The 13,491-nt window shown below is 52.1% G+C and overlaps 4 protein-coding genes across 4 annotated transcripts; 1 reads left to right on the top strand and 3 right to left on the bottom strand.

The window, feature by feature from the left end:
* Positions 1 to 2,379: 2,379 nt before the first annotated feature.
* Positions 2,380 to 4,415, bottom strand: UCRPA7_4277 (putative glutamyl-trna synthetase protein; the record flags this gene model as incomplete). Its single annotated transcript, XM_007916818.1, has 3 exons — positions 2,380 to 3,320; positions 3,382 to 3,968; positions 4,027 to 4,415. The coding sequence occupies 3 exons, from the start codon at positions 4,413 to 4,415 to the stop codon at positions 2,380 to 2,382; spliced, it is 1,917 nt and encodes a 638-aa protein (XP_007915009.1).
* A 521-nt stretch (positions 4,416 to 4,936) lies between these two features.
* On the top strand, positions 4,937 to 5,697 carry UCRPA7_4276 (putative 50s ribosomal protein l1 protein; the record flags this gene model as incomplete). Its single annotated transcript, XM_007916851.1, has 2 exons — positions 4,937 to 4,968; positions 5,034 to 5,697. 2 exons carry the CDS (start codon positions 4,937 to 4,939, stop codon positions 5,695 to 5,697), a joined length of 696 nt encoding a protein of 231 aa, XP_007915042.1.
* A 238-nt stretch (positions 5,698 to 5,935) lies between these two features.
* UCRPA7_4275 (putative acyl- desaturase protein) lies at positions 5,936 to 6,833 on the bottom strand (the record flags this gene model as incomplete). The annotated part of the gene is made up of 3 exons (XM_007916861.1): positions 5,936 to 6,187; positions 6,255 to 6,644; positions 6,705 to 6,833. 3 exons carry the CDS (start codon positions 6,831 to 6,833, stop codon positions 5,936 to 5,938), a joined length of 771 nt encoding a protein of 256 aa, XP_007915052.1.
* A 1,150-nt stretch (positions 6,834 to 7,983) lies between these two features.
* UCRPA7_4274 (putative conserved oligomeric golgi complex subunit 2 protein) lies at positions 7,984 to 8,922 on the bottom strand (the record flags this gene model as incomplete). The annotated part of the gene is made up of 1 exon (XM_007916878.1): positions 7,984 to 8,922. One exon carries the CDS (start codon positions 8,920 to 8,922, stop codon positions 7,984 to 7,986), a length of 939 nt encoding a protein of 312 aa, XP_007915069.1.
* Between the last annotated feature and the right edge of the window lie 4,569 nt (positions 8,923 to 13,491).

The raw sequence follows: 13,491 nt of genomic DNA, 5'->3' as shown, positions 1-13,491 counted from the left end.
CATGCCGAGCTTATTCTTGGAATGGTGATTCGTTGCAAGGTGAGGCAACTGAAACGAGGCAACCATTGTCAAGCCTGCTTCGATCCAAACCATAGAATCCGGTACCCAGTGGTCAGCATATAGGGTCGCAGAGCCGCCTCAGGCTATTCGGGAGAGGAGGGAGAAGGCGGCGACGGTCGTTGGCGTGCCATGCCCTATAGGATTTCGGGGTAGCCATCGAATCGGCTGGATAGGATAGATAGTCTCATGTAGGGATTTCAAGTTCGAGTACGTCCGAGCGAGAACTTCGTAACGTGGCACGACAAGGGGAGCAAGAATCTAGACCTGGAGATTCGCTCTGATCCTTTTTTTTTTTTTTTTTTGTTTGCTTGTTCAAGATAGTAGTAATTCAAAATTTGAGAGATTCTCGTCCATCATCTTTCGAAACGGCTCAGATGAGCGGGAGAGGGCACCAGAACAATCATATATAGAGACTCAGAGGGCAGTGCTAGAGCATAGCCACATTCAAGAGTCTATGCCAACCTCCTGTTTTTTCATTGTGGATCATATGTGGCAGCGCAACCACCTACTGCAAACATTTGTTCGAGAAAGTTACACGGAATGACGCTGGGCGGCACACAATTCGGGGCTGAGCCAACTGGCTACTATCGGTGAAGTATTCGACCACGGCAAGATGAGCGGGGTTTCCAGAAGTAAGGCTGGCGAGCCAATTATATTGTAACTGCTAATATCATGTCTTCAATCTCGATGCAGGCTTTGTGGCTGTGGCTGGCACTAGATTCAGCTTAGGCGAGTCGGTGAAGAGTCGGCGTTGCCTTATCTTGCCTGATCAACTACGAGGCTAGCTATAGGCAGATAAGGGCAAGACAATGTGACGTGTCTATTGCTTCTAAACAAAAAGTAATCAAGAGGGGTGTGGGCAAGACTATTTCAGATGATGATTGTCAGTATTATCTCTCTGCAGGTCAATTCAACCCTGATTTTCTTTATTCAAGTTCTGCGTAACTTGCATACATTGCTACAGCCTGCTATCCTATATGGGCACCTATGTTTCTAGCTGGATTGCATTTCCCTGGCTTGGCCTTGAACTAAGAGCGAAGGTAAAGGAAGGCTTGCATCGTTGATTTAACTTGCCAGGTTTGGACGTAGTCTGTAGTACACCAATAGCATTGTGCCTGCAGAGAACACTCCAAGCTGGTAAAACAGTTCTGCCAAGGGGTTCTGACTTAAATATCGCCACAGCCAGAAACTCTTTATTCTGATAGATATCTGGCCGCAGGAATAATGACATCTAAGAAATCCACACCACCTTTTCCAGATCAAACATGCAAATGTCCTCAAGTCAGTAGGTAATAGAAATTGAAAGGCTTAAAGTGGCCATTGTTGCTGCCTGGGGTTATAATGATATCCCCTTCACGACACACTCCTCTCATCAGACGGAGCTGTGGATGCATTGCGAGCGTGGCTAACGGGGAGCCCTCCGGGGCCGGAGCCAATTGACCAAAGGCCCGGCTCGGAGCTGTGTGGGGCTTGCAGAAGTGACGGGCGGGCAGTGCAACCCCACTGTGTTGTAATCCGGGGAAACAAGCCTTGCTAAAACGGCCGATCACCACAATGCAAACCCGCCCTTCGTATCAGGCATCAAGGTGCTTCCTTTGGAAGATTTACAAGTATACGAGACCGTCAGGTGTAGGATGATGCAATTTGCGATGAGCCGAAAGAAAAACCAAAGCAACAAGGCCTCTGAAATATCAACGACTTGACCAAGATGTGCTTCGGAGTATGTCGATCACATTAAACAGCTGCGGCCATTCAGCACTAACAGGAGGCTCAGTCTACAGACAGCGGCGACGAGAGACTGGACCAGTACTACGGCGTCCGTCCTGCAAATCCATATGCCGCAGAGAAGATGAGGAAGAAACGTCACAGTAGAGCTAACGCTAGGGCCGCAGCTGCAGGTGCCACGGCTGGCGCCATCGGTGGCGGCGGCGGTGGCTGTTGAATGCATGGGCGATGTTGGCAATCTCAAAGTCGCAAGAGCCGGGCGAGTCGCATAATTCTCACGAATCAATGCCTTGCATTACTGGATATTGTAAGACGAGAAGACAGATTTTTTACAAACGTATCGGTTTTGGCGTAACTGTTGGCCTGATCCTTATCCTGCTCTTCTGACTCGTGTCCCTCGCACATCTTGTAAGACCTTAGGGTGCTCGTGATGTTGTGATGCGAAGCTCGGAAAACTTGGCTACGAATTGAAAAGGATGTCATGGATGCGAAACACTTTTATCGGCACTGTCTATATAACGAACACCGCTTTAGAACACTGGGTCGCCACCAACCCTTTCACATTTTCCAGCAGATATTAAAGATCTTAATCCTTTACTTGCTCCCGGTCTTTCCAGTGGGGATGAGGAACAGAACGATCCTCTTGCCCTTCGGTCCCTCCTCACCGTCCTTCCAGTCACCCAAGCCCTTGTCGACACGGTAGTAGCCTCGACGCTCGAGCTGGATGATATCATCCTGCTTCAGCTCAGCAACCGCGCCATCGCACCATGCATCATCCATGGTCTCGGTGACGGGCGTCAGGAATTCTTCAAGGTTGTCGTCCTCCTCCAGCTTGTCCTTGGTGATCAGGTCATCGAATGTCCAGAGCTCAGCAGGGATCAGTTCCTGACCCTTGGTCGCCAACCAAGTGACCTTCTTCTCGGTCTTCTTGACATCTCCCGCTAGGTTCAACTCGACCGTCGCTGTCTTGATAGGCTTGGAATCATCGATGGTCTTGACAAAAGCATTACCCCATGCCATGAGAGTGATCTCCTCGTCTGGCTTCATCAAAGCCAAATCGGCTTGATCCAATATCAGCTCGTTCGAGAAAGCTACCTTCTTTGTTCCAACAGCGGCGTTCTTGGGGTGCTTGGGCTTGTCGATAGTGTAAGGCTCAATTGGTGCATCGGCTCCAGTCACCGTCACACGGACGGCATCCTTCTGCAAGATCGCAGTGTGTCGTGGTGCAATAGGGTCGATCTCCTTCTTGTTAGACGCCCAAAACACCGTCCAGTCCATAGTTGTGACGTTCCGACTGGGTCCCTGCTTAATAATGAAGTCACGCAGAGCCGCAATAGTCATGCCTCGTCTTCTTACACCACGAATAGTGGGCATACGAGGATCATCCCAGCCCCAAACTCGCCCAGTATCAACTAGCTTAGCAAGCTTTCGCTTGGAGAGGAAGGTGCGGATAAAGTTCATGCGGGCAAAGTCCCACATATGAACCTGCCGCAACCTCAGAGTGTCAAGGAACCACTGGTACTGAGGATTACGGTCTGTTCGCCCATATGTTAACAAAACGTAACGATGGAATTCGTGAGTCGGAGATGCGCTTACCTGTGTACTCGGTCGATCTCAGAGCATGGGTGATGCCCTCGTGGCTGTCTACGACTGGGCACGCGAAGTCGTACATGGGATACATCTTCCAGGTAGTGCCTGTTCTGTGGTGAGGAACATCCGTGTTGACACGGTAGATGACGGGGTCCCGCATGGCCTTATTTGGGTTGTCAAAGGAAATCTTGGCACGAATGCAGAACTTCTTGCCCTCTTCGGATCCCTGCTTCATCTCCTCGAATATCCTAAGCGTTTCCTCGATGCTCATGTCTCGGTGCTTGGATGGGATTCCCTTGAAACGCTCGTCCCGCATTGTCTCCTGATCTGTGTCATCGGCGTAAGCATGACCCTCGCTGATTAGGCGCTTGCACATGTCATAGAGATAGTCGAAGTAGTCGGAGGTATAGCTGAGCTTGTCGGGCTTGACGCCCATGAGGGCCAAATCCTCAATTATGCTATCCTGATATTCTCCTTTTTCGGTGCGAGTATTAGTGTCATCTAGACGGAGACGGAGGATGCCCTTGTATGCTTGGTGGGCAAAGTAGTCGGAGAGTAGGGCCGCCTTCGCGTGACCAATGTGTAGGTAGCCCCTGTTTCTTCATGTTAGCAAGCAGATTCGAACAACCGTAGAATATTTGTGCAACTTACGAAGGCTCGGGCAAGAAACGTGTGACGACGCCTTTCTCGGTGTCCTGAAGTGCAAGATTGAAGTTTCCACCAGCCTTGCTTGCCGCTGCCGTCTTGGCCTTCTTCGCAGCCTCAGCGGCCTTGATGTCTCCCTGAATCTCGGGATGATTGGCCTCGACCCAGGCAAACCATCGTAGCAGGTTGGCAAGACTTCCTTTGAGGATAAAAGAGGTCGCGGCACGGTTGCTTCGCAGAGTCACCCAGATCTTGCGATCGTTGTCGCCCAATTGGTAGCCGTCCAAGTATGTTCGGAGAATGAGGTGCTTGTCGAGAGCCAGCAGATGCGGCTCGATAGTCTTGAAGTCGCCGGCCAGAATGGCCGGGAGGGCCTTGAGCTCGTCGGTCTTCATCTTGCAAGAGGTTTTTTTTTGTATCTCTTATGAGTCAAACAAAATGATGCAGCGACACAGGCGCTGGCTGGCTGTGGTGGTTGCGGTGGGTTGGTGGGGTGGAAATTTCCTGGCGGGGTTTCAAAAACAGCAGACATCTTCTTATCGCACCGATAAGACATCTGGTGCTTTTCAAGTGTGCCTGAGAATCGAGGCTGAATTGTCAATTGGCCCGTGCCATCGATGCTTCCTGAATTTTCCTATACAGCTTCAAAGCAGCGAACTCCTGTTGTCTCTCAAGCTTCATGCCGTCGACGCTGACGCGTATCACACCGGCTGCGATGGCTACAACGAACCAATGCCTTACCTCTCTGGCAAGGCTTAGTCTATCGAGTGTCTCGAGACCTTCATCGACATCAATACCGCGATTTCTCGTCCCATCCGTCTCCCAGATCCGCCATGCATCAGGTCGGCCTACGCGCAATGCGAGGGAGAAGAAGAGGAAGCAGTACAAGGAGTTCCGGACGCACAAGCTAGATGTTATGGAGCAGTTTTCATTATGCGACGCTGTACGGTAAGGATAATGTCAATTCTAAGGCTTCAATGGACATCTGGAAAGCTAACATGCCACCTATAAAGATACGCCCGCGCCTTTGAAGTCGGTCGCCCGCCCACCTCAGTCAAATACAACATGGCTATCAAGCTCAAGACCGCCAAATCTGGTCCTGTAATCCGCAATAGAATCAGACTGCCGCATCCCGTCAAGACAGATGTGCGAATTGCTGTCATCTGCAAAGAGGACTCTTCAGTTGCAGCCTCCGCGCGCACAGCCGGCGCGGTTGCCGTTGGTGAAGAGTCGCTTTTCGAGGCCATTCGCGAGGATAAGATCAATTTCAACAAGCTGATCTGCCACGTCGACTCCCAGACCGCGCTGAACAAGGCACAGCTGGGTCGCATCCTTGGTCCTAAGGGCATGATGCCTAGTATCAAGACGAAGACGATCACCCGCCACGTTGTTCCTCTGATGAAGGAGCTTGTTGGAGCCGACGACTACCGTGAGCGTGATGGCGCTGTGCGCCTGGCTGTGGGCCAGCTGGGATACACACCACAGATGTTAGCCGACAATGTTAAGGCGTTTGTGGGCCAGGTCAAGAAGGATATCTCTCAGCTGGAAGATACTGTCACCAAGGAGGTGCACGAGGTTGTCCTGAGCACGACAAATGGGCCAGGATTGAGCCTCAACGGAGGTTTCAACTCTACTGATGAGACCATTAAACCCGAACATCTTAGGTCAGTGATGTAAGGGCTGCAAGAGTTGGGGCTCTATTTGCATTGTATCACATTTGTAACAGCATGTATAAAACCAGGCTCATAAGCCGTAGATATGCCAAAATGTCTCTATAATACCCATCATATCCTGCAGTTTTTCTGCTCATATTGCTTCGTGAGGTCCAGTCTATGGCGGAGGATTCTCCAACAGCATGTCTCTTCTTTATCCCGGTTGTACTCCATTTGTCTCCGAGGCAGAAACTGATTTGAAACTATGTATCTATCTCCCTGTTGCCAATGCGGCGTCTTGTGATTTGTGACAAGCCTATTTCGCCCTTCTTGTCCGCATGGTCCGCCTCACGCTTCCATATCTCGACCTCACAACCTCCCCGTATAACACTTACACGGAAGGTGGACAGCAAGTTGTGTGCTGCATTGGAATGATCATATACCCCACCGTTAAACAGGGCTGTAGCGTCTTTGCCAATGGCAGATTTAATCAGTGCCTTGCCTCCTGGATGCTCCTAAAGAGATTATCGATTGGTTAGCAATATAGATATCGACAAGATCAAGAATGAATATTGCCCTTACAGATATAAAGGAGGACACATCGTGAACAATGCCTGCTATAACCACGAGATTCCCCTCTTTAGCCGTCGCCATGAAATCGTCCCAAGTGATGACAGGCAGCTGTTTGATAGGGGTTCCCCAGTCAAGCGTCGCCCGCCTCTTGTCTAGCTTCTTTTGCTGTTGCTGGAAGCGACCCTTCTCGATCTCATTACTGGGGAACTTCTTCAAGTCGTATGCAAGACCGCCGACCCTCCATAGCGCAATGCACCATTTGGTTGGGTCGTACTGGAACCAAGAGATGGCGTTGCGGTAGTCAGAGGGGAATTCATGGTGGAAGTTGTGGTAACCCTCACCCAGAGTTACCAAGGCAGTGAGGAAGTGGTCGCGCGGCGAATGGAGATCGTCAAAAGGCTTTATAGAGGATTAGTATGTAATTATATGCAATAGACACGGTGAGACTGTGGCACTGACCTGGTCACCAAGCCAATGTGCAAGTGAGTTGACACAGAAGGTGGCTTGCTGCACAACCAGGACACGTATGATGCCTGCATACACCAGACCACCTCGCCAGTCACCCCAGCCAAGTCCCGCAACTGTCATGGGGAAAAGAAGACCAAAGACGAGAACTACGAGTCCGTAGTTGCGGTGCTGCCACGTTACAAGACGGTCGTGGTTTCTACACAATTAACACACATGGAGGAGAAATTGGTTGGAAGACTTACAAGTCGGTGATGTCGACGCGACCCTTGTCTTTGGGATTCTGTTCAAGAGCCATCCAGAGAAAATGGGAGTAGACGAGTCCCTTGCGAACCGAATAGGGGTCCTTCACGGTGTCTGTGTATCGATGATGTGCTCGATGGTGTCTACTCCACCAGCGAATAGAGCCTTGAATAGCTCCTCCGCCAAAGGCAGCGAGGAAGAGCTGGATTGGCATCGTCGCGGAATATGATCGATGCGCCCATAGTCGATGGTAACCGGCCGTGATGCCCAAACCGGTCCAGAAGTAATAAATTAGTGCCCTGTTCCGGTCAATTATCAAGCCAGGGCGACTCAGGGGCAAGGAGCCTCAACACTTACCATGTTGCCGTGATGAATCGAAGGGGAGTAAAGAAGGTCGCTATACATCCTGAAAGAGGGAGGAATACGATGAAAGTTACATTCAGCCAGTTGATTTTCCGGTGCCAGTTGGACAAAGTCCACGGCTGTTCCGAAACATGGAGCCTCAAGTTGTCTGTCTCGGCCATTGTCACTTTAGATCAGGGTCACTTAGTCTAAACAATCACTGCAGAACGCTGGCATGAATACTCTGATAGAAACAGACATTCTCATTGCTTCTAATATGGCAATGAGGCTCAAGTCACGTTCGTGGTAGGGCTGCTCACATGTAAAAGCTCTTTTGCCGAATTTGTTGAGTTGTTGGGGCTGGCGTATATAGATAATCGACAGAGTTGCGCTCCGTCTCCGTTTCAGCGGCCCACGTTAACTTGCTCCCTATTGCCTGCAACAGCGTAACGCAACGCACCCAGCAAGTAGTGCGGCGTAGTCCGTTTCGAACAGGAAAAGCCTGCTGGAATGTGCGCTCTTGAATCTTTGTAGTTCGACTAATCCCTTGGGAGATATAGTGCAGATATGTTTGCCATCAACCGATTCCCCGCAAGCTGCTATTGTTGGGAATATCAGCAATCAGACCCGAGCGCAGGCGACTTTTGTATCCTGATATCTGGACAATGATATCCTAGCCAGAGGCTTATCAGCTCTCCTTGAGGATTTTCACGCCCTCCGAATGGGCGCCAAGCAGCCGATATGTAGCCATGAACTTGAGAACCCTGTCGTGACCTGCTTCTCCCGCCTTGCGCGCCTCTTTCATCGCTGTGCCAAGATCCAACAGCATGGTGTTACGACACCGAGTCATCCTCTCATCCATCTTCTTGACGTATGGTAGGTCCTTTCCGAGAGACTCTGCAAGCTTCTCGATTGCGCCATACTCCCTTGCTAAACCGTTGAGCTTCGCCGGACTGCTGCCCACAAAATTGTCGTCTGTGTCTCCAGCACCGTCCTCTTCTTCGCTATCCTCGATGCCCCATTCGTCCTCCTGTGACCCGTTCGGCAGGCTGCCGATGGCCAACCGTCCTTCCAGCAGCGTTAGCCGCTCGTCGAGCTCCAGCATCCTCCGGCCCAGCTCAATGTCCCCCCTCACACCCCCCAACACACTGCTGACCTTCCCCACATCGTCTCGGCGCCCCCTGACCCGGCTCTTGATCTCCTCGACCTGCCGCCGGAAGCCTAAGAGCGCCACGCGCACATCCTCGACGCGCTCCTCGCCGCCCTTGAGCTCGTCGCCTAGCCCTAGAAACGAGGTGTAGTTTGCGTTCACCAGCTCCAGCAGCTCGGCGCTGATGGCAGAGCTCCGCTCGCGCAGCTCCGAGCGCAGGTCCTCGAGCGTCTGGTGGCGGTGGGCGAGGGTGCTGGAGTCGTCTGAGGGGAAGAGCCCGGAGAGGTACGTCGGGGCGTGAAAATCGGGCGCCAGGAAGTCCCGCCGCGCGAGGGCGGTGGGGAAGGGCAGGGGCGCATCGGGGTCGGTGTCCGAGGAAGATGATGAGGGGAGGTTGAAGGCTGAGTAGGAGGATGTCGGCCGTGAGAGTGGTGTCGGAGGAGGGATGTTGAGGTTGAGGCCTGTGCCGGCGGCCATGGTGCTGCTGGTCACCGTACCGTAAGGCTCACTGCGTACAGGAAGCTTTCCACCGCGTGAAGATCGTTCCTAGGTGGAAGTGCAATCTATGCGTGAGCTTGCGCGAGATCGTCTCCTGCCTCGTGGTGGCTCAATTGAAGGATTGGCCGGCCAGAAAGCGTAAACTGTAATTTTGATGCCGGCTATATGCGGCCGATGGGGAGTCGACAAGGTTTCGCCAAGGCTCACGAAGGATACGGCCCGGGTTACTCTTGTGATTGTATCTTGTCGCTGCAGTTGAGTGTCGTTTGCGGTTAAGGTGTCGTAAGCGGTGTGATGTCGAAGCTGGGGTTCTGGGGAAACAAAATGACGAGGGGTGCTGTAGCTAAACTGGCCGATGAGCTACTGCAGCGCTTGGCGGGTCAGTGCAGACCCTACCACGATCGATATATGCCCTCCAAAACACCTGATTCTGAGAAGCCTAGGCACCGAATAACATTGAAGCTACGAACTGGCAAATCAGCATGAAGACCATTGATAGACCGAGATGCTATTTCAATTTCCTCAGTTGGCAGTTCGGGCAAGCCAATCATTGTACTGACATATGAATGATCTTGATTGAAGCGTTGTATTAATGCTGTAGCTTGATAGCATTTGGCATCTCTCATGACGAACTTGACACGGCGTTCAGCAAATTCCCATGGCTATCGCCGTGCAAGCGCAGTCTCACCCTTGCCTCATGCTGAAAAGATGGAGTTCTATTCAAGAAGCATTCTAATACCTAGAGACATTATTTAGAGCTAAGTTTTCGAGCTGCTCAGTCTCAATGGCATAGAATAGAGGTCTAGAATTGCTGAGATGCAAGTTGGGTGCGTCGAAATTAAAGACGGTTGAGGATCTCACCAATGAATAACAAACGATCCATGTCAATTAAACATATCTAGACTATTTTACGAATGCCAACGAATGTACCACACCGGCCGGCCGTTATTCTAGATACCGATAACAAAGGCCGAAAAGATGCCGTGTTCTGATCCCGCTTCTTTGGAAACATATTAGTACTGACCGAGCTATGGGCATTGGAGAGTGGACAAAAGTAGATTTCAATTTGAAAACCTCCAGGTCCAGAAGCCAATCACCACTTTAGCTATAGGAACGAGCACTTGGCGTTAATGTGGCCCAGAAGATCTAGGTATATCTGGGCAGATTGTGATAGAAAATGGGAAAGATCTCGAGGAACGTCAATCATATCACGTAGCTGCGCCGCAACCATATTTTGCTCAACGACTCCCTCGATCTAAGCCTCAAAGGGTCTGTGGTGGTATCAGACCGTTGTTGCAGTCGCGAATCCCCCACCATCCGCGGACTTTCCCTTTGAACAGAATCCTCTTGTTGTCGGTCTCCGAGCTGTCTCCTCGCAACGCCGGGTCCGTGTCATCGTGATCTTCTCATGTCGACGGTACTCCGGGGACAACTTCAGCTTTAACCTAAAATAAAGCTACCTAAACTATCACTGTCTCTGTCACTATCACTAGCTGTCTTCCTGTCAAATCCCATCATCGAAGATAGTGGCGGCAAGTTCCATCTTTGAGTTGTGTTTACCTAAGGTAATTATGAGTGTTTGAGTGTGTTCCGACATCGCTCTTCACCGTCGTCCATGGAGGTGTGTGTGCGTGCGTTCCTAACACTTGGCATGACCACGCACAACCCACAAATCCCCGCGGCAGACGATGATTACTCGGAGAGGCATACGTACGGGCACTGAGCAATTCGGCTGACTTGGAATTTGGTCACCAGAAATCCACAGGCCTCCATTTGGGCTGCCGATCGGCCAATCCCACCGCGAAGCTCTCGCCTATGGGCTGAGTAGCACAGCTCTTAGTGAGGAGGCCTATGAGGGTTAGCAGGGCTCAGATCCCAGCTCATCCCGTTGAGGAGCGAATCGGCGAGAGAGGGTGGATCTGCACATCCACCCGCTAGGCTGATCTGGGTCTAGCTTGTTCTCATAATCTTATCAATCGAATCAGTGGAGCATCCCATCAGTCCATCCCCATCATCTCCCTCATTCTACCCTTTCTAGGAGAGAGAGACCTTCTTGAGACACTCGTCTTTTTTGTCCCTCTCTCACAGATTTCCCCCTCTTCTTTCCGCCTCCCCCTCCTAGCACGGAGCACCAAGGGCCCCCGAATTGAATTGATCAGATCTTTTGCCCCTCTTCAGAACCCTTATGATCCATCAAAGAGGAGACCAGAAGGAAAATTCTTCTTCACAGACCAACCCATCCTTTCCTTTTCACCTTTAGTCTGTCCCATCCATTTCCATCCTCGTCCTCAGCGGCTGCGGCGTCCATCCCCATCCGGATCGTACGAGTGCCATTGGGTGGCCCATCCTTTGGTGGCGGACGCTTCATATATCCAAAAGCCGCGCTTCTGTTCCGACTTCGTCGCAAGCTGCGGGACTCAAATCCCTTCTATTTCCTCTTTCTCAACCTGCATCCCGCATTCATCCATCCATCCATCCATTTTGACAAGCTGGTAGCTCTTCACCTTCCGTGCCTTACCTCACCTTGCCGGCCTGGATCTATTATTCATCTATCCTGCGGACTGAATTCGGTTTGTTCGAGGCTCGGTACTACCAATAAGCCTGTTATTCCAGCTTCAATTTCTCGGCTCACCTCGACCCTACTCGGATCGATTTCAGACAGACACAGAGTTTTTGGATTGACGCGGCCAAGCTGTTCACTTTGTTGCCTGCTTTCACTGGGCCAGGGATCTTCGGCCCTCAGATCTATCTGCTCGCACACGCACACGCACATACCCCCAAACCCCTCTTCAATTGACGCTCGGAGAAGGCAGTCAAACTTGAGACGGAGACTTCTTCAGCTTCTGGACTGTTTCCTCTCTTAACGATCCGAGTCTGGGTAGCTTCACAAGCATCACATCGCAGCAAGAAACAGCTACAAATCAGACCTATAGCGCTACGGACACGAACACCGAGAGTGAGAAAATTGCGGGTGTTTTGCTGCTACGTATACTAATTCTCTAATTAGTTGGTCGGTTTATAGCTCCGAGCTGTTGACCGACAAATCCGCGCCTGCGCTTGTTGTGCATCGCACCTGCCTGCTTGCACCTGCAGAAAACCCGCACTAGTACGGTAGTTACCTCTTCCAGTTGCCCGCTGTAAGTTGGAGACCACAGGCCCCCACCCCGCCGCCTAAGCCAACCATAGCCGAGGGCAAACACCACCTGTTCGACATTCCTGACACACCCCCTCTTCAAGGTGCAAATTTGCTCCAAGAGGCCCCGCTGGGAACGGAAAAACGATGGTGGGACCACCTGCCTCAGACACTTCCAGCGCCCGCGCTGTGAAGACCTCAACCTCTCCCACTCCCACGCCTGCACCCACCAACAACATCTCGTCGTCGTCATCATCATCATCCAAGAAGGCCTTCATCGCGTCCACGACCAGCGCTGTGTCCACTCCGGCCTCTTCGGCCGCCAGCCCGCCCTCGAATGCACCAACGCCGTCGGCCAATCCTACCGGCGCACAACCGCCGCACCTTTCTATCCGGCCCGTCGTCGCCCGGACTCTGAGCGCGGCCTCACCGGTTTCGGCAGGATCACCTGTAAATAAGATGGCTATGTCGTCCGTCATCTCTCCCATGCCACAATCGCCCGGCGCAAATGCAAAGATGCCTATCTCCATGACAAGCAAGGAATGGGTCATCCCGCCACGACCGAAGCCCGGCCGGAAGCCCGCGACGGACACCCCGCCAACAAAGCGGAAGGCTCAGAACCGGGCTGCACAACGAGCCTTTCGGGAGCGAAGAGCCGCTCGGGTTGGGGAATTGGAAGAACAACTAGACGCAGAGAAGGAGGAACACGACAAGAACGAACGAGAGCTGCGCGACCGAATCCATACCCTAGAAATGGAAGCACAGTCGCTGCAAACGAGATGCCAAATGCTCGAGAACATGCTCGACAGACAAAAGGCAGACCATGCCAAGGAATTGGAAGCCGCACGGAATGCCAGTCGTCGCGACAGTCTACCTCCCATCCAACATCACTCCGACAGTCACCATAGAGCGTCATATTACAGCCACCACTCTAGCAGGGGAAGCACATCAAGTCCACGACATACACCCTCGCGCCGCTCCTCTGCTCAGCCTTTCTCGATTTCGCAAATCATCAGCCCACCAGACGAAGTAGATATCGAAGCCCCGCCCATCAGCTGCGGCTCATGCTCTTCAAGCGGAGCTTGCGCATGCGTCGACGAAGTGTTGGCAACAGAAGCCGTGGGCTGCGGCAAGTGCACCCTTGGCTCACGCTGCGAGTGTCTCGAAGAAACCATCAACGCGACGGTGAGCGCTCTTCCCACAGCCTCGGGATCGGACCTGAAACGACCGCTTCCACCAGGCTCACCAAACTCGGTAGCCCCCCACGAGAAACGACTTCGAAGCGACTCAAGCATAGAGACCGACTTCACCGGCCTCTTCTCGCATAGGAGGCGAGACTCGTCGGTGTCTCAGATATCAGTAACATCCAGCCCGTATGCTCCGGTGCCAGTCCAAGCCTTATCCGTAACTCAGCA

Source organism: Phaeoacremonium minimum (assembly GCF_000392275.1).
Source record: "Phaeoacremonium minimum UCRPA7 unplaced genomic scaffold PA7_03_scaffold_331, whole genome shotgun sequence".
Classification (NCBI taxonomy): domain Eukaryota; kingdom Fungi; phylum Ascomycota; class Sordariomycetes; order Togniniales; family Togniniaceae; genus Phaeoacremonium; species Phaeoacremonium minimum.
Note: the sequence above shows the minus strand (reverse complement) of the source record. Positions and strands in the feature narration are given on the sequence as shown.